At 38.5% G+C, this 18243-nt stretch overlaps 1 protein-coding gene and 1 long non-coding RNA gene across 4 annotated transcripts in view; one reads left to right on the top strand and one right to left on the bottom strand.

Annotated features, from left to right (window-relative positions):
* The window catches only part of ssh1a (slingshot protein phosphatase 1a), a 55600-nt gene extending 48486 nt beyond the window's left edge, over window positions 1–7114 (top strand). For both annotated transcript variants that reach the window (XM_055655332.1, XM_055655333.1), the window contains exon 15: window positions 948–7114. In XM_055655332.1, coding sequence (XP_055511307.1) covers window positions 948–2840 — 1893 coding nt within the window. In that variant the 3' untranslated portion in view covers window positions 2841–7114. The remainder of the gene's footprint in view (window positions 1–947) is intronic.
* A 1444-nt stretch (window positions 7115–8558) lies between these two features.
* The window catches only part of LOC129709177 (uncharacterized), a 34149-nt gene continuing 24464 nt past the window's right edge, over window positions 8559–18243 (bottom strand). Inside the window, exons 3-4 of one of the 2 annotated variants that reach the window (XR_008725475.1) lie at window positions 13983–14123; window positions 8559–8687 (exon numbers count right to left, since the gene is read on the bottom strand). This is a non-coding gene — a long non-coding RNA (uncharacterized LOC129709177). The remainder of the gene's footprint in view (window positions 8688–13982; window positions 14124–18243) is intronic. The other variant, XR_008725474.1, reaches the window with a different exon arrangement.

Genomic DNA, 18243 nt, shown 5'->3' with positions numbered 1-18243 from the left:
GTAACCTTACCCAATATTTCAGAAACAGAACATTTATTTACCACACTGATTAACCTAATGGGTTGCATGACTCTTAATAGTTTACTGTTCCGAAAACAGTCATTTTGCTTTGAAAACTGTGTTTAAAGACTAGAGAAAAGGGAGACTTCAACTTGTCCCAGTCTTTTAAACAGTAAAATGCATTATGTTGATGAGGAAAGTTGCGTGTAATTTATGTTTAAAGTCACTTACAGCAGTTTGGTTAGTAAATTTAATTAATAGAGAAATCAGATGATCATCTACATTTTGGCTGATTCTAGAGATGACACCAAGCACTGTCATGCATAAATCAGCTCTGTAGTTGCCCTATGGACTCCTTTTAATACCGCTAGATGTAGAAACAAGGAACTGCAAATGCTGGTTTGCAAAAAAAAAAGACAAAGTGCTGGAGTAACTCAGCGGGTCAGGCAGCATCTTCACCATGGATAAGTGACATTTCGGTTCGGGACCCTTCGTCAGACTAATACTGCATTCTATAACCCTACATCCTTATAATAGAGGTGAAATACTTGAGATACGGTGACACCAAACTTACATACAATTTGACTGCTGTATTTACTTTGCCAGGACTTCTACCCCAACTTTCAGGCAGTATAAAATCAAACAACTTCCAAATGCAGATGGAGCCCTGGTTTTCTTTTGTATCTAGTACTAGAAATAATTTCCTTTGCACTGTGAATCTCTACATATTTTATTTTAGCTGTGTTTTTGGCTTGAGAGATTGTAGATTACAGCTTTAATGAACATATTAAGATAATACCTGTAATTTAGATTTAAATTTCTTGCTTTAAACATTACTTTAAATTTATTTTGTGTAATGTATAATCATGCATAATCATTTTTCACATGCAGAGTTTTCATTCAATCTGAATGTATTTAAATAATACAATGTTTTAAATTTATTCCAGGATGTCACTACTAATGAAATTCCCAACTCTGTGAAATCCATTAATAAACTTACTTCGGGCTGCTCAGACTCCATAAATAAACTTGTATGTGAGGAACTCGCAGATCATTCTGAAAACTTGTATCCAGCACAAAAATATGGCACAAGCGTCACAGATACACGACTGATCGAGTCCCAACCTTCAGGATTTATATCAAATGTACCTTCAGTTGTGTCAGCGATGGATACACTATACGGACGTCCCAACGAAGCAAGACCGTGTCATGCTACAAAATCACCTCCTCACAGTTCCAGTTCTGATGCCATTTATGCAATTGAAACATTGCAATTCCACGAAACTGCAGAAGCGGAATTAGTTTTAAGCGCAACGTGTGAAGAGCAAGGAGAGCAACAAGAAACAAAAGGGATGTATCCCAGCTGCAAAAATGAAGTGGATGACTGCCGAGCTGAAGATTTTGCTCTCGACACGATGGCTTCACAATCTGGAGGGTGCCAGGGTTTGAAACAATCATCAGTCATAAATTCATGTAGCCATCACTCTCAGAAATGTTTTTTAATAGATTCATCTATTCATACAGGTTCCAAGGTTGACAGACAAACAGACTATGAATTAAATATGTTAAATAGTAATTACTTATCTTTAGGAAATGAACAGGATGACATTACTGAGAACATTAAGTCTACGTTTTCTTTGCCATCCAGTAGACAATCAACAGAGGATAATCAAGAAACAGCACCTAGTTATAATGTTGAGACTCTGAATAGTATGCCTATGAAAGACTTAGGAAAGCTTCTATCTAACCAGGGGAAAGAAACATCAAAAGCCCAAAGCTACTTAATGCAACATCAAGAATCTATCCTTCAGCTTCAGACGGCTGGACTGGTAAGGAAACATACCAAAGAGTTGGAAAGATTAGCTGTAAGGTCTCCAAGCAAACAAGTACAGAGATGTAACTCTCAAAATCAGAAAGCTATATTTGCACATGGAGACTGCCTGGATATTATTATGCATGAACCAGTGGTAGATGTACAGGATCAAGCCCAGGCTTGTGAGAATATGGAGTATGATATGTTGCCTGAGGCCATCAGTGATGGCTCTAATTTCATGGCTGGTATATACCAGAAAACATCCACGCCTTATGTAAGTAATAGAAGTGGTTCCGGTTTTCTCACGAAGGAGCGTTTGCAGAAAATCTATGCAACACTATTTTCATCTCCTCATTCTTCTAGCTTGACCCGTAGCTCCAGCAGCGACAGCCTTCACAGTGTTCAGGGTCAACCAGGCCTGGTTGAACTGCGAACACAAGAAATTGAAGCCAGGATGCATCAGACCGGACTGACTATATGTTCAAAGATGAAGCGATCTCATTCCCTTGCCAAACTTGAAAGCTTGTACTTGGCTTCTGACGATCTGTCAGCTGGGGAGAAAAATGATGAAATGCTTCTCAGTTCAAGTCATGCCAAACGAACAGAGGGTTGTTTCTTGCCAAGTGTTGTTGAGAAAATGAGGCAGGAAAGAAGTCTCTGTGAGGAAACAGATATGCAAAGACAACATGGTTTCTTCCAGAAGCCACTAAATGAATCAATGGGAACTTCCAATTCTGCATTGGAGTATACAGGCTGTAAATTGGCTGAAATTCAGTGCACATATCAGTTTGAACATTCTTCTCTGTCTTCTCCCAAATATAATGTTGGTAATCCAGAGATAACGCAGCAGTGTATGGACTTTATCTCAATTCCTTCTTTTGGACTAGGCCAGTACCAAACCCGTAGTTACAATGATCTCTATTCCTTGGTTTCTCATGAACAGTATGTACGAATACATTCCATCAGGAAGCTCAGAAAAACTTGTGAAACAAATCGAAGCAGCAGTTCATTCTACCATACCATGTGATTCCTTGGCGAAGTAATGCATTCCAATCTCTCCTTAAATGTATGAACCTCCAGCCAAAAATATTTTAAGTTATAGCCTGTGTTGTACAATCTCTTGAAACGGCTGAAAATTATTCATAAACTTGTTGCCAAATACAGCTGGTTGCCTGCTGAATAGTTTGCTTCTCGAGATTGACTGCAAAATCTGAGGTTGCATTTTTCATTTGAAATGAAATGCCACGCTTTGTAACTTCATATGGTTTCTAATTTTTATATAAAAAGACAAAATATAAATTCCGTTGAAAGTATTGAAATTAACTTGAAGGTTCCTTCGACATACGGCCTGAAAGCTAACTATTATATTCCTGCCAACAGAAGGTTAAAATAGAAAATCATGTAAATATGGCAATAACTTTACAAATTGCAATTAACATACGTGATTGTCCCTTAAAACCTGCAGGATACACAATTGTTATTACCATTTTTTGGTTGGGTGGAATAAATTATGTCTATTTTCTGCAAATGCTGTTGATTTTGAGGTCAAAATAGAGCTCATTCTATAAAGATAGCAATTGGCCATCCTACCCAAATAAAGACAGATTGAGAAAGGCTTCTTTTTGGAATCACTTCTGAAAATAATTTATTTCCCATGACTTGCGTTAAACTGAAGTACTAAATGAAGTTCTGTGTAAACAGAAAAGCCTTTCACTGAGATAGTCGGTAAAAATATTTACAAAAGTGATCTTGGTTGGCAACAAATATGCTTCAATTATTTGTATGTTCTTATTTCCTGCTAATTCCTATCATGAAATTATGATCTCACCATTCTGTCGCAGATCTTAATGCAATTATAATGCCTGTAGCTGTCTGTTCATATTTAACATTAATCACTGAATTTATGCGTTATATTTTCCTGTAATCTGACCTATTGTAGTGTGTAATTTTACTATTTCCCACTGATTTGCTCTTTGTCTGGCTTGCCAATCATGTGCATCCCCTCTATTTCAACTGAATTGACAACATTTCCGTTTCTATCTATACATCAGCATTCAGTGTGTAATTGAGAATTTGTTTCTGTGCCTAGGCCCCAGCTCTATTATGTTTGAGGAGTTTTCATGCAAAACTGAGGCCCCTTGGTCGTCAAACAGCATGCAAGCTTGTCCTGTTTTATAGTTATTGACTTAAGTCAAACCTTACTGTTATTACATGCAATAAAACTTGAGGAAATTATTTTTTTTTTAAGTTAGTCCCTGTTTCTATGAAACTAAAAAACTTAATGGTCTTGCCATTAAGATATTAATCTTTGTCTCTTGAATTCATTGAACAGTGGTTAATTTATTAAGCTCCATCACAATGTATCTGGAGAATTGTAAGTCCCTGGAGTGATGATGCCAATATCATAATTACTGGACTACACAGCAGGTTATCCCAAATGTGAATCTTTGCAAAATGAATTGACCTTGGCAATGGTATCTGAAAGTATGCTGCAATCCGTGCCATTTACTAAAGGTAAGAACATTATCCAGGATTCCCGCTGTGAACCAGTGGCTTGATTCAGCCAAGGACATAATCTAGTTTGGCTATGATATCTCTGGAGGATTGTGAAATTTAATAGCTTGGTTAAAAGATGAAAAAGGACCACCTGAAAGTCCGTTATGTGTGGTTGCCCAGAATCAACAAAATATAAAGTGAAACCAACTTCAAAGCTGGAAAGTTAAAAACAGAAAATGCTGGAAAAATTCAACAGTAAGGCAACATCTGTGGAGAGAGAAATTGTTAACATTTCAGATTGGTGTCTATTCGATTCCAATAAAAAGTTATCGACCTGAAACGTTAACTTATTTTCTTTCTACACGGGTGCATTAGGTATTTCCAGCATTTCTAACATCAGTGAAGTGTAACATGGCATGATTCAATTATTTCAGAAGAGTGATGAGAAGAAAAAGGAAGTTGTTTGCAAAATAAACTTGTATTGTTGGTTTTATTCCATTTACTAAAAGATACAAATAAGGTCAAAAATCATGTTACTGTGTTTCATTATCATAATGGTGGATCTATTTTTTTTTTCCTGTTGTCGTCTCTTAAAATTCTACTCTTTTAGTAGAGATAAATTATGTTGTAGATTTCCTTTTCATCTTTACTTATTGTAGGCATGGGTTAATTTTCATTCTGTATGAAATGTTTCCATTGAAAGCTCTATGTGCGGGAAGCAAGAAGTGATTTACTAGAAATCCCAAATAAGATTGCATCAAGTACTTCTAGTTTAAAGGGACATCTTTCCAAATCCTGCGTGGTTCAGATCAATGCTTATCCTTTCTTTTCCTTCATATATGGTCTGCTAATAGAAATTATCCTCCTCCACTTAATATCGGTAACTTCAGTTTCACTCTGATTTCAGTCACTGCACTATTAGATGTTTACATTTCTGGGGATGATAGTGGAATCCATTAACTGCTTTGACAGTGTTGATGCTGAGGTATAGATCTTAGGAATGTTAATCGGAATATTCATTGCGCTCCAGTTAAAAAATACTGAATTATGAAAAGACACGGATTAGACAATTTATTACTCAATCCTTAATTATCTGTGTATTGTTTTTGCCAAATTCAAAAAAAAACATAGCCGATCAGTTTAATTGCATTTAATAGGCAATAATATTCATTTCCAGATCAGGAAGGGAAAAATAACTATTTTGAGCTCAGTTTATTGATTTTTGAAGCATTGAAAATCAACAAGTGAACTCAAATGATTGTATCTCCTTTCTAAAGTTCCTGTTCACATAATGTGCACTCAGATGTAGGTGTTCTTTCCATTAATATTGCAAAATGTAATTGATAAGTGAAAGATAAGGCTCAAAGCTTATGCTTTGTGGGGGAAATGAAGCAAGGGGATTTGGCACACAGTATGGCTCTAGTATTTTGTGAATCAGGAGAATTCTAAATGTTTATACCTAAAGTCACAAAATATTTGTAATTTAAATGTTGCAAAAATAACTTAACAAATGAAAATCCAATATTAGAGATATTTTTAGCTCTGTAGAACATGATTTATATTCTATTACATCTTTGATGAAATTCCACCTTTTATAAATTAGTAGAATATTAAAATAGATTCTTCTTTTAAAAAAGGACAGAAAGATTAAACATAGTCTTTAAACAATTAACAGCAACATTTCAGATTCAATTATATTCATGGAGCCTGAGCCAACATTTAAAAGAATACAATTAAATAAACTAAAGTACTCTTACCTATATATGTGGGAGTAAATTTGTAGCCAAATAGCAGAAATATCTAAGACTGGTGCAAGCAATTTCACCTCATTATGTCAGACTGCAAGCTGTGATAAGTATTTGAGATAAAATATGTGCAGTTTCCTATTACTATACGAGTGGCTATTGAATATTACGAAGGAAATAGTTTTTTTTTTTAATTAATGACTATTGATATTTTCATCTGGAGCTTGTGTATTTGGATTTTTAGACTCAAAATTATTTTGATTTATTTTGTCTTTGTAAATGTGATATTCTCCCTGAATCTAAGAAAACTAGAATTGCCGCTTCCTCTTGCTTCTCATTACTTGCATGCATATTCTGTGTTAAACTTGCTATTGATTGTTTTCTATAACTTGAATTACTGATTATTTGTTATTTTCTGTCTATGGAAGACATTAAGTGGTTGAAAATGACCAATTCTGGCCTAATGTAGGAAAGTTTGGACTTCGTAATATAGTTCTGACTTTCAACTATAATTTGTATTGCCTTTTGCACTTAAAGTTTGGTGCCATATTTGATCCCACACATAATTACCTACCTTGCACCTACAAATCTTGGAGGGGTTCATTTAAGAGTTTAGTTTAGTGTCAAATTATAGAGAGGATCACTGGGAGAAACATTTTTAAATGTGGTGATCTGGAGTAGAAACTCTGCTATAACTTTGTTTTATGAAAATGCTGCTTAACATGTTTTTGGTTACCTTGTACAGATATACTTCAGTGCCTTTAATTTAGTGAATACTGTATGTGTGATGATTGTTGGGTGAAAGCATGCTTGTACACACGTACTGTCCAGGTTGAATGTTTAATGTCGAAAAGGTCTGTCTCCAATGGTTGTAATCACAAAAAAACAAGTATTTGTTGCATGTTCCAGCTTTTTTTTTCAAAGTTTTCAGTTTTGTTATTTAAAAGTACTTTTTTTTACTGTGAATCCAGAGGTAGCTGTATGCATAGTGCACTTTTTAACATCTGTTGACATGTACTGTACAAGTGTATGTTGGAAATAAATGTAAATTTTCAATAAACTCCGTAGCAGCAGTATATTTCCTACTGGTAAACTTTAGGATTGAAAGGAAAACAAATGTTTAATCATTGTGAAACACAGTCATTGTTTTATTCACAACAAAATGCTACAAGCAGCAATCCACAATCAGTTACTCTATTTTGGTTTGCATGAAAGCACTTGAAAAACACCCTGGTCTTTGGGCTGAATAATTGATATTGACACTGAGACACAAGAAACTGCAGATGCCTGAATCTAGAACAAAAAACGAACTGCTGGGGGAACTCAGCATGTCAGGCAGCATCTGTGGAGCGAATGGACAGATGACGTTTCAGGTCAGGAGCCTTCTGCCTAACCTGAGCTCCTCAAGCACTTTGTGTTTATTTTTATAGTGACATTGAACTCCTCAGAACTCCTCAGATTAAAATAATCACCAGTGCAGCACTTTTAACCAAATACAGATCAGCCAACCTTGTTCTCAAAGGTTTTGGGTAGAGCTTGAAACCACAGCTTTCTAACACCGAATGCAATTGTTATAATGACTCAGCCGATATCGTCTTCAACCTGAAATATGAACTCTGCTTCTCATTTAACAAATGTTGCCTGAACTGCTGAGGATTTCCAGCATTTTTTATTTTTATTGTGGACAGCTGTTTAGTAATGCCGTAATGGTAACAACGACTGACAGCCAGAATCTCCTTGAAATCAGTCTTGGAATTCAATTTAGACAGGACCTGACATTCGATTAGTCCAAGGGGGTTTGCTGAACAGGAGGAGGAAGGGATGGGGGGTTGAGGGGAAACTTCTCTGTACATGTTCACAGAGTTGGGATTATGGGCTTGGATCGTGTAGTTGGAGTATTGGCTAAACCATTCACCATCTTGACAGTGAAACAGACAGCAACATCTGGATTATTAAATGTGGAAATCCAGCAGATACTGTCACTAATCTCTGATCTTCCACAGTAGGTTTTGTAACCTTATCCAAAGATTTCTTGAAAAAACAATGTGATAGAGTTGGTATTTGCTTATTATTGACTCGTATTCCAATATACAATGAAAAATGTTGATTGGCATGCTATCCAGACAAATCATACTGTACAAGTACAGCAGGTACTGCAAAAGAGAAAACAGAACACAGAATATGCAGTTACAGCAGCAGACTAGTGGCGCAGCAGTAGAGTTGCTGCCTTTCAGGGCGAGCCCCGGGTTTGTTCCTGACTACAGGTGCTGTTTGTACATCCTCTCTGTGATCGCGTGGCTTTTCGCCGCATGCTCTGGTTTCCTTCCACATTCCATCTGTTTAATTCAACAAAGTACTGTATTTCTACCATGCATTTGCATTGAAAATTTCATCTTGAAATGAAATAAGTGAAGAACAGGTTACAACTCTTCAAGACGAGTGGGAAACGAGCATTGATTGTTCAGAAAAGGCTGTAGTGTATTGAGTGAAGGTGACCTGTACCTGCTTGCAGCACACCTGGTGACTACATCATTGTATCTTCATGGAGCAGTGGCAGGCCTTGAGTGTTTTACTGAGAGGTCTTCCCTAAACTGCTGGTATGGAGTAGAGTGACTGGTGATTAAAGAGTAGACCTGCAATGAGTGAACAACAGTCAGAGGGGGGATGCCCTTATCCAATTAGTCCTTTTACCCCGTCTCCCCTGTCGTCGTCCTCCCCCCCCCCCCCCCCCCCCCCCCCCCCCCCCCCCCCCCCCTTATTCCCCAGTCTCTAGAATCTTTTCCCTAGGAACCCACATCTAATTGGCTTACCAGCTATACTTCAGGAACATGCAGCTCGCTGCCAGAGTGAGGAAGGAGAGATAAAGAAACATGCGAACATATGATTCGGGGTCAGGAGTGGGCTGCTCAGCTCCGTGAGCTTGCTCCATCGTTTTGTAAGATTGTGGCTGATGTGATTGTAACCAGCACTCCACATTCACATACAAGTGTGTGATGACGCCGCAGAAGGATGAGGGGAGATCTTATAGAAGTGTACAAAATCATAAGAGGAATAGATTGGGTAAGCCCACAGAGTCTCTTGCTCAGAGTAGAGGAATCAAGAATCAGAGGACATGGGTTTAAGGGGAGGGGGGAAAGATTTAATAGGAACCTGAGGGGTAATTGTTTTCACGCACAAGGCGGTGGGTATATGGAATGAGCAGCCGGAGGAAGTAGTTGAGACAAGTGCTATCACAACTTTTAAGAAACATTTAGACAGGTGGGGCCAGTGTAGATGGGACATGTTGGTCAGAGTGGGAATGTTGGGTTGAAAGGCCTGTTTCCATGCTCTATGACTCTAAAGGACAATATTAATCACTGCAAAGGCCAGACATAGTTATATCAGGTGGACTTCAGTGAGAACATAAAAAGAGACACAAAGTGCGGGAGTAACTCAGCGGGAGACATGGATAAAGAAGAGTCTGGGCCACCTTCAGTCTTAAAAAGGTCCTGACCTAAAACGCCACCTATTGATGTTCTCCATACATGCTGCCTGACCCACTGAGTTACTCCAGCACTTTGTGTCTTTTATTAACCATTCTCTGCAGTTCCTTGTGTCTTCAGGGACAACAGACTTTATTTGCATGGTTTCTATTGAGTGAAACTTATGAAGTGTATAGTCAACATGCAATACCCAAAGGTAGTAATTTATACAGTTCAATGGGAATATCCGTCTATCACATCTCAAGATATTTGAAATTAAATACAAATTCCACCTTGAGATGGTATCAAAAATATGAACTGGCAATTCATTACTTTCCACAAAATAGTGAGTTAGGGCTTAGAATCTTTGCAAGAAATATTGTCTTGGGCAATTAAACAGCTACATAAACAAGTAGCTGATCCCATTGGGACTAGTCTGTCTTAACATAGCTTCAGCACTAGTTCTAGCTGTTGTGAAATTAAGTAGATGTAAAAATCAACATGCTGGTCAGACAGCATCTGTGGAGAGAAATGGACAGACAGCATTTTGGGTCTGGACCTATCTTTAGTTTCCCCTGCCCTTTGTCTTTTGCTCAAGATTCCAGCATCTGCAGTTTCTTGTGGCTCCATGTTGTGGAATAAACCCTATTTGCAACTTGTGTTCATCCAGCTACAACTTATTTCATATTCCAAATGAATCGGGCTCCCATGATCACAGAGAACAGGAACTGCGGCTTGGGAGTAGATGTTGAATGTTGTAAGTTATTATATTAATACATTCTCTTTGGAATTTGCCTTTTTATTAGAGATTGATGCAATGGGGATGGGAGCGAAGAATAACAGTTTATTGGCAAACATGTGATTTTTCTTTGTGCATTATTTCAATCTACTGCTTTTATCTCTGTCGTTCTCTGTAATTATTGCAGGGTCTTTTTTTAAATAAAAGTTTGATTTGCTTCCAAGCTGTCAGCAGGGCCAATTTCTTGATGTTATTTAAAATGCATCCACATTTCTATAGCCAATTAGCCAGTGGTGCATGTAAACATACAATTAAGGTCAGAAATGGGCTATATGGCCCCTCAAGTGGGATCAGCTATTTATTAAGGCAGACACAAGGAATGCAGATGCTTGAATCTAGAGCAAAACACAAAGTATTTTGAGTAACTTAGTGGTTCAGGCAGCATCAGTGAAGGGAATGGACAAGCAACATTTCGGATCAGTCGGAAGGGTTCTGACCGGAAACATTGCTTGTCTATTCCCTATAGAGATGTGGCCTGACCTGCTGAGTTACACAGCACTTTATGTTTTATAGTCATTTATTTATTAATATGGCTGATACAATTGTGACCTCAACTTCACTCTCACGTTTACCAGTGGTTCCCTTGCCAAGCAAGTGCCTAATTATTCTGCATTAAGATAGATTACTTTTTGAAAATTCCCTGGATTTAGGGATGATTCTATAAATTGGAAAACTGCAAGTTCAATTGCTTTACTCTGAAAGGAAGGGAGACAGTTGGTAGAATACTACAAGCCAGTTGGCTTAACATCAGTTGTACAGAAAATGTTTAAATGCATCCTAGCAGGACACGTAGTCATGGACAGTGTGGAAGCAGGCCCAATTTGCCCACACTGACCAACATGTCCCATCTAGTCCCAACTGCCTGCATTTAGCCCATATCCTTTTAAACCTATCCTTTCCATGCATGTGTCTAAATGTTTCTTAAAATTATTTTTAAATGTAATCCCTGAGGAAGATGCATAATTTCAAAGTGCATGAAAATTGTGTGAAATTCCTTGATTCCCCTATCACTAACATCTTTGCAGGGAGTTGGAGTGGAGGTGATGTGGGCTGGAGAGCCTCTGGCAGCCATGGGATCCCATGGATCAGATGCTGCTGGAAGCCCCACATAGGTCAGACCAGCTCTCAGATTATACGCAGCCTGCAGAGGCACGGAGCAGCAGTAGAGAACCTCAACAATATCACCCTGTCGGCACAAGACCCAGTATCGCAGCCAGGACCATTGGCCGTTTAAGGCCAAGATAAGACTTGACATTTTTAAGAACTTGAGGAGCACAAGGTGGTGCTGAAAACATGGCGACTCTTTGTGTACTGCCTCAGTGAAGTCTACTGTTGTTACATTACAATCATCGCACTTTTTGTCTTTATGTATGATTGTGCTTTTGTATCGCATGATTTTACTGAATTGTACGCAAAGCAAAAAAAAAAAATCACTATTTATTTACGTGTGACAATAAAGTACCATTAAGGCAGTAGTCTAAAGGTAAAGAAGCAAATGTTGATGCCCATCTAACCAGCCAGCTCTCACTGTTGGATTAAAGCCTGTGGGTTTGAAACCTATCCCTTTGTTTGGTTGCCATGGGGTTGCAGTTTGCATGATCTATATCAGTCACGCGCTTTAATCTGGATCCTGCTTTTGGATAGGAATCTATATTTATCTGTGAGGAAACATTCCTGCTGTTTTGACGACGATGAAGAAGTTTAAAATTTGGCTTTTTGCTATTTCACACTCTGGCTATTTTAAGAACATAATTGTACCAAGTCATTTAATGCCTTGAGAAAATCTATCAAGTTTGTATTTCATTGCCTTCAAGGGTAAATAGACGATTAATATGTTAACTCTTTTCTGTATTTGTACGTGGTACTGCAATGTTAAATACCTCTTAATGTTAAACGTGAACAGGAAGTAGTAAATAGCATAATGAGTAATAAAATAGCATAACATGATCTGAAAACATCAATACGGCCAAATTGTTACCATGGGAACTTGTTCTCTACAGTATTAAACATCGAAACAACACCATGCTCCACTCTCCATTCCATTTGTCCCTGCCTATTCCATTCTCAATGAACCTCCCTTTTTCCCTCGCCAGACTGTCTCCTTCCATTCCTTCCTCGTGCCTTATTTTATCCTTAACCCCATCATACCCTCTCATATCCTACTCCTGTCCTCCATCCATTTCTCTTCCTCTGTGCATGCTTTCTCTTCACACTCTTTTCCAACTAGTAAACTTAACCAGAACACAATTCTCATCCCTGGAAAATAAATAAGTCTATCCATATATTTTCGTAAACTGTGGGAAAGATTTAATAGGAGCCTGATGGATAACCTTTTCACGCAAAGGGTGGTAGGTGTATAGAACGAGCTGCCAGAGGTGGTAGTTGAGGCAGATACTATCGTAACGTTTAAGAAACATTTAGACAGGTACATGGATAGGGCAGGTTTAGAGGGATATGGGCCTAACGCAGGCAGGAGGGACTAGTGTAGATGGGACATGTTGGTCGGTGTGGGCAAGTTGGGCCGAAGGGCCTGTTTCCACACTATGATTCTATGAATTAATTCCAAGCTGCAACAATTCAAATACTTTCATATCTAACTTTCTCTGCAAATATTTAGTTTTTATGTTCAGAAGCACAGCAGCGAAGCACATCATTAGAATTATACTGAAGAAAGACACAAAACTGGAGTAACTCAGCAGGTCAAGCAGCAACTCCAGAGATGCTGCCCGAGTCACTGAGTTACTCCAGCATTTTGTGCTTTTCTTTGGTATAAAACAGCATCTGCAGTTCCTTGTTATTACTGGAATTATATTGTTTCTTGTTTCTCTCTTGCTCTGATTATTTCTGTCCCCTCTCCATGTTTCTTGACCTGAATACTTCAGGATATTTATTTCCCATTCAATACCACAGGCGAACAACAAGCACATAAAATGAAGGTAATTCATTGACATAGACATGGAAGTCAATCCTTCAAGCATCAGTTAAAAATATTTACTCAGAATTAAATTTGGCACATTCAGTCTTTGAAAACCAGTGGGTGCCACAATACATGAACAGCTCTAATGTTACATATGTATGTGGTGAAATGTATTTTGTCCACCACCTGAGAGGTAACCTGACAGTGAGTTCCCTATTCTCTGAGGAAATAGTTAATGAGAAACAGAGGTCTACAATGCACATAAAATCCACTCTAGCAGATCACTGGATGATAACCATCTGCCAGGCATCATTGACTTGCACAGATAATTTGCTTTTATTACAAATAAGGCAAAAATAAATCAAGCTTCTAACGACCTACAAAGATTTCTTAATTTTAGAACCAATGTTACTCAGCCAATTTCTAGTCTGAAAAAGGGTCTCGACCCGAAACGTCACATATTCTTTCTCCAGAGATGCTGCCTGACCCGCTGAGTTGCTCCAGCATTTTGTGTCTTATCTTAATCAGACAATGTATATTAAAGTTTCCATAGAACAGCACAGCACAGTAACAGGCCTTTCAGCCCACAATGTCTGTGCTGACATGATGCCAAGATAAGTTCTTATCTGCCTGTACATGATCCATATCCCTCCATTGCCTGCATGTCCACGTGCCTATCCAAAAGCCTCTTAAACAACGCTATCATATTTGCTTCCAGCACCACCTCTGGGAGTGTGTTCAAGGCACTTACCACTCTGTGTATAAAAACATGCCCCGCACATCTCCTTTGTTATCTTTACATTCACTTCCAAGAGTTAGGTTGGTGGACCTTTCTCCGTTTGTGTGCTGTTGTACTCACAGATACTTTGCCAGGCTGAAAAGATTTATTTTGCTAAAAGATGAAAGGAGGAATCCTCGATTATTATTGAAAGGCAAAAGGAAAAGAAGATCCTCTTGGTGCTAGACAGCATTATGTATTGGCATGCGGTGACACGGAGACTACAACATTAAGCTGATGAAACATAATCAAATGTCAAAAGCTAAAAATACAACTATGTATAATTTGTAAACCATTCCGTCAAACCATCCAAGGTGCATGTTTTGAACCATTAAAACAGTTCCATTGCTTGTGCTGCAACCTAATTAAATCATTGTGTATTCTTCTATCGAAAGAAGTTGCATTTTTTAACCTGATTAATATCAATTTGTACATATTATTTATCTCTATTAGTGGAACTCTTTAAACTATGCAGTAAATTCAGGGTCAATTTTATTTCCACACTTTGGTGAAGATTTTGCAAGTGAACAATTCGTACCAAACCAAACCAGAAGGGTCTCGACTTGAAACGTTATCTGTCCATTCCCTTCAGAGATGCTGCCTGACCTGCTGAGTTGCTCCAGAACTTTGTGTTTCACTCGGGATTCTAGCATCTGCAGTTCCTTTTTTCTCCAATCCTTAATTTCTTTAGTTTCTCCTCATTACTTGAAATGGAAACGTTTTTTTTGTTAACAATGTTATGACATTACACTACGTCCTCATTATCCAAAAGGGGTTAGGACATAGATTTACTGTGGATAATGTAAAACATGGATACTACTAAGGTACAAAGTGTTGCAGTAACTCAGCAGGTCAGATAGCATCTTTGGAGAACATGGATAGGAGATGTTTTGGGTCGGGAGGGTCCAAACTCGAACCATTCCCTATCCATGTTTTCCACACAGGGTATGAGTAGAGGATTAACCTGTGTACGTACGCTGATTAATGATGAAGGCAGAAATAAGATTTTTTGGGAAGTTTTTTATGTGTATTCTATTGTTCATTAATATTTATTGCTAATGAAGGGGAGTGTGGCCTTGTTGAAAAATGTAGACAGTGGAGCCGCAAACTTGATTAGTAAAGGTGCCAGGGGTTATGGGGAGTAGGCAGGAGAATGGGGTTGAGAGGGAAAGTTAGGACGGCCATGATTGAATGGCTGAACAGACTTGATGGGCCGAATGGCCTAATTCTGATCCTACAACTTATGAACGTATGAACATGAAGCCCTCTAGATGTTTCCCAAATTAAAACAAATTAAAAGGTCTCTAGCTGTCTCTAATCTCCTGTGAAAGTCTACTTTGGACAGGTTCTTGAGAGAATGGACTTGCTGTTTTGTGATAGTAAACCCTGTTCAATGAGCCACACAAGGCTCAGAGACTTGTCCTACTGCCGTTAATTTTTGTGGCCCAGGCATCGATTGTGTGGCTGTCTGTAATGTAAGCTAGGGAACAACACAGGCCACCTTGAATGAGGAACAGAATATTTAGAGTATTATAAAATCATGAGAGGTACAGATAAGGTGAGAAGCCATGGTCTTTTTCCCAAGGGAGGGGACCCAAAAAACTAAAGGACATAGGTTTGAGATAAGAGAGGAAAGATTTAAAAGGGACCTGAGGAGAAACCTTTATAACAGGGGATGTTGGGTACACAGAGCAAGCTGCCAGATGGAGTAGTATAGGAGGTTACTATTGTGACAGTGAAAAGACACTTGGACAGGTACATGGATATGAAAGGTTTGGAGGGATATGGGCCAGGCCTAATTAAGCAACTTGGCCGGCATGGTCGAGTTGGGCCGAAGGGCCAGTTACTGAGCTGCATAGCTCTGTGACTAATGGCTGGTGATATGGTGTTGAAGGATAGCTCTAATGCACACAAACCTAATTAATCTACCCAAAAAGAATCAGTGGAATGGAACAGTGAAGCACAAGCAGCGACTGACTTCTGATTGAAAGGACTGCTGGGGAATTTACACTGCATTTTTACTGCCATGTTAGGTTGTGTCAGATTTGATAATACATGCCAAATGAAGGCTGAAGAATTGTCGTCATTTCCTGTGCCAACCTGGAAAGGCAATAGTCTGAATAGGAGGTGATTATTCTAGGGGATTCTGAAATTCAGAAAACAGAACACAAAGGCATTATCACAAACTAATGTATGGAATAATATTATGAGGAAGGATTGGGCAGGCTAGGCTTGAAGTTCATATCATGGCACTGATATTGTGTTCAGACGAGTGCAGTAGGAGGCGTTGACTAATGTTGACTAAGGCGTTGTATCTATGCTACTGTAAGGTCCTGGTACCCAGATGAGTCAAAGAAAGAGATAAAATGAACAATGCATTACTTTGTTCCAAGGCACCATTACCTTAACTGACCAACCCTCAGAAATGTGTTCCTAATCATTAAAACTACGATTTTTCAGTGTATTCGGTTCTTTATTTTAATTTTAACGCTAGTTTTAGTTTATATTTGTGAAATTTAACTCTTTCCATTTTGTTTTACTGCCTGCTGTACTGATTTTACACTTTGGTCAAACTTTCACAAAATATTATTTTGTTAAACACATACATAGTTGAAGGTCATAATTGAAATTCAGTTAGAGTGATATGATAGATGTACAAATCTAAACAAAATACCACTGTTAGAGAAAGATACAAGGAGTAACCTGCAGAGGTTCAGTAGCAGCTCTGCTGTGCACAGACTTGTGCCGTTTTAGGAGAAGCAGACTATGAACCTAGTAAATCCTGGCATAGACATTCCAAGTTAAACTCAAATACTCTTGCAACTTTGCCAAATGAAGTACAAGATGTGAAAAAAATGATCTGATTTCTACAATTTGAGCTGATGTCAACACTTACTTCACAGCATGTTATAGTCCTTTTCTAGACTGTGTTATGCTTGTTTGAACTACTAATGCCATGGAGACGGATTGCAATAATCTTTCAACAAATTATATTGTTGCTCTGGATTGTTAACCCATGGGATACTCTGGGGAGGAGGAATATGAGAGAATTTCTGTTCTAATGAATGTCAAAATTAATCTTGTGAAGGTATGATCAGATAAGACTAGACTTATGCATGCACTCTAGCACGCAGAAAGCCAGAACCAATGACTAATTCACCCGATGCTTGGTATTTTCTCATCACGCAGTCTATTGAAGGAGATCTGTGCAGAAGGAGACTTATTCTGGGTCTGAAGCTTGGGCTGATTTGCAGTTGGCAGCTATGTAAAATAAGAAATAAAAATAGGTTTACTCATGAAATGTCACAGTATTAATTCAGTTTAGTTTAGCTTAGAGATACAGCACGGAAACAGGTCCTTTGGCCCACCGAGTCCACACTGACCAGCAATCACCCATACCCTAGTTCTATCCAACATTCTAGGGATAATTTACAGAAGCCAATTAACCTACAAAACTGCATGTCTTTGGAATGTGGGTGGAAACCGGGGCATCCAGGGAAAACCCACACGGTTACAGGAAGCAAGTACAAACTACGTAGTCAGGATCAAACCCGGGTTCCTGGCCTGTAAGACAGCAACTCTACCACTGCGCCACTGTGCTGCACGAAAATGAAGGTGCAAGAAGATTTCTGGAATTCTGATGTTTTGATTCAGCTGCAGCATCAGACATGTGGCACCTGTGTGCGCCTGAGATTTGAAGTGGTGCAGAGCTGCCTGAATTATTTACATGTGGCTGACAGCGTTAAAAGTACCAATGTAGAATTTCTTCCATGCGAAGAAAAAAGGATGCATTTTGATTCATTCCAATTGGCCTCAATATTTGTTTATCAGAGAAAAATCATAGGATTTGACTTGGGAATTCTAGATGATTTTCTGTCCCCACCCTAATGAGCTAATGAGCTGTGGCGAGTTGGACTGTTCCAGTTGGATTTGGATTTATGTTGGACTATTGAGATAGTTGAACATTCCAAGCTGTTTCAAAGAAGCATTATTTAAGCACAGTCCCAATCTGAGCACTTTATAACGATTACCGGTTGCAATTCTAAATCTGATACTCTAACCTTTTTGGTTAAGCCAAGTTTGGAGTATTGTATGCAGTTCTGGTTGCCCCATTACAAGAACGATGTTGAGGCCTGGAGTGTGTGCAGAGGAGATTTACCTGAATGCTGCATGAATTGGGAGTTTTAGCTACAAGGAGAGATCAGGCAAAGTTAAGTTATTTTCTCTGGAGCGC

Source organism: Leucoraja erinacea, chromosome 25 (genome assembly GCF_028641065.1).
Source record: "Leucoraja erinacea ecotype New England chromosome 25, Leri_hhj_1, whole genome shotgun sequence".
NCBI classification, from domain to species: Eukaryota; Metazoa; Chordata; class Chondrichthyes; order Rajiformes; family Rajidae; genus Leucoraja; species Leucoraja erinaceus.
The sequence above is the reverse complement of the archived record's forward strand: the minus strand, read 5'-3'. Positions and strand labels throughout refer to the sequence as shown.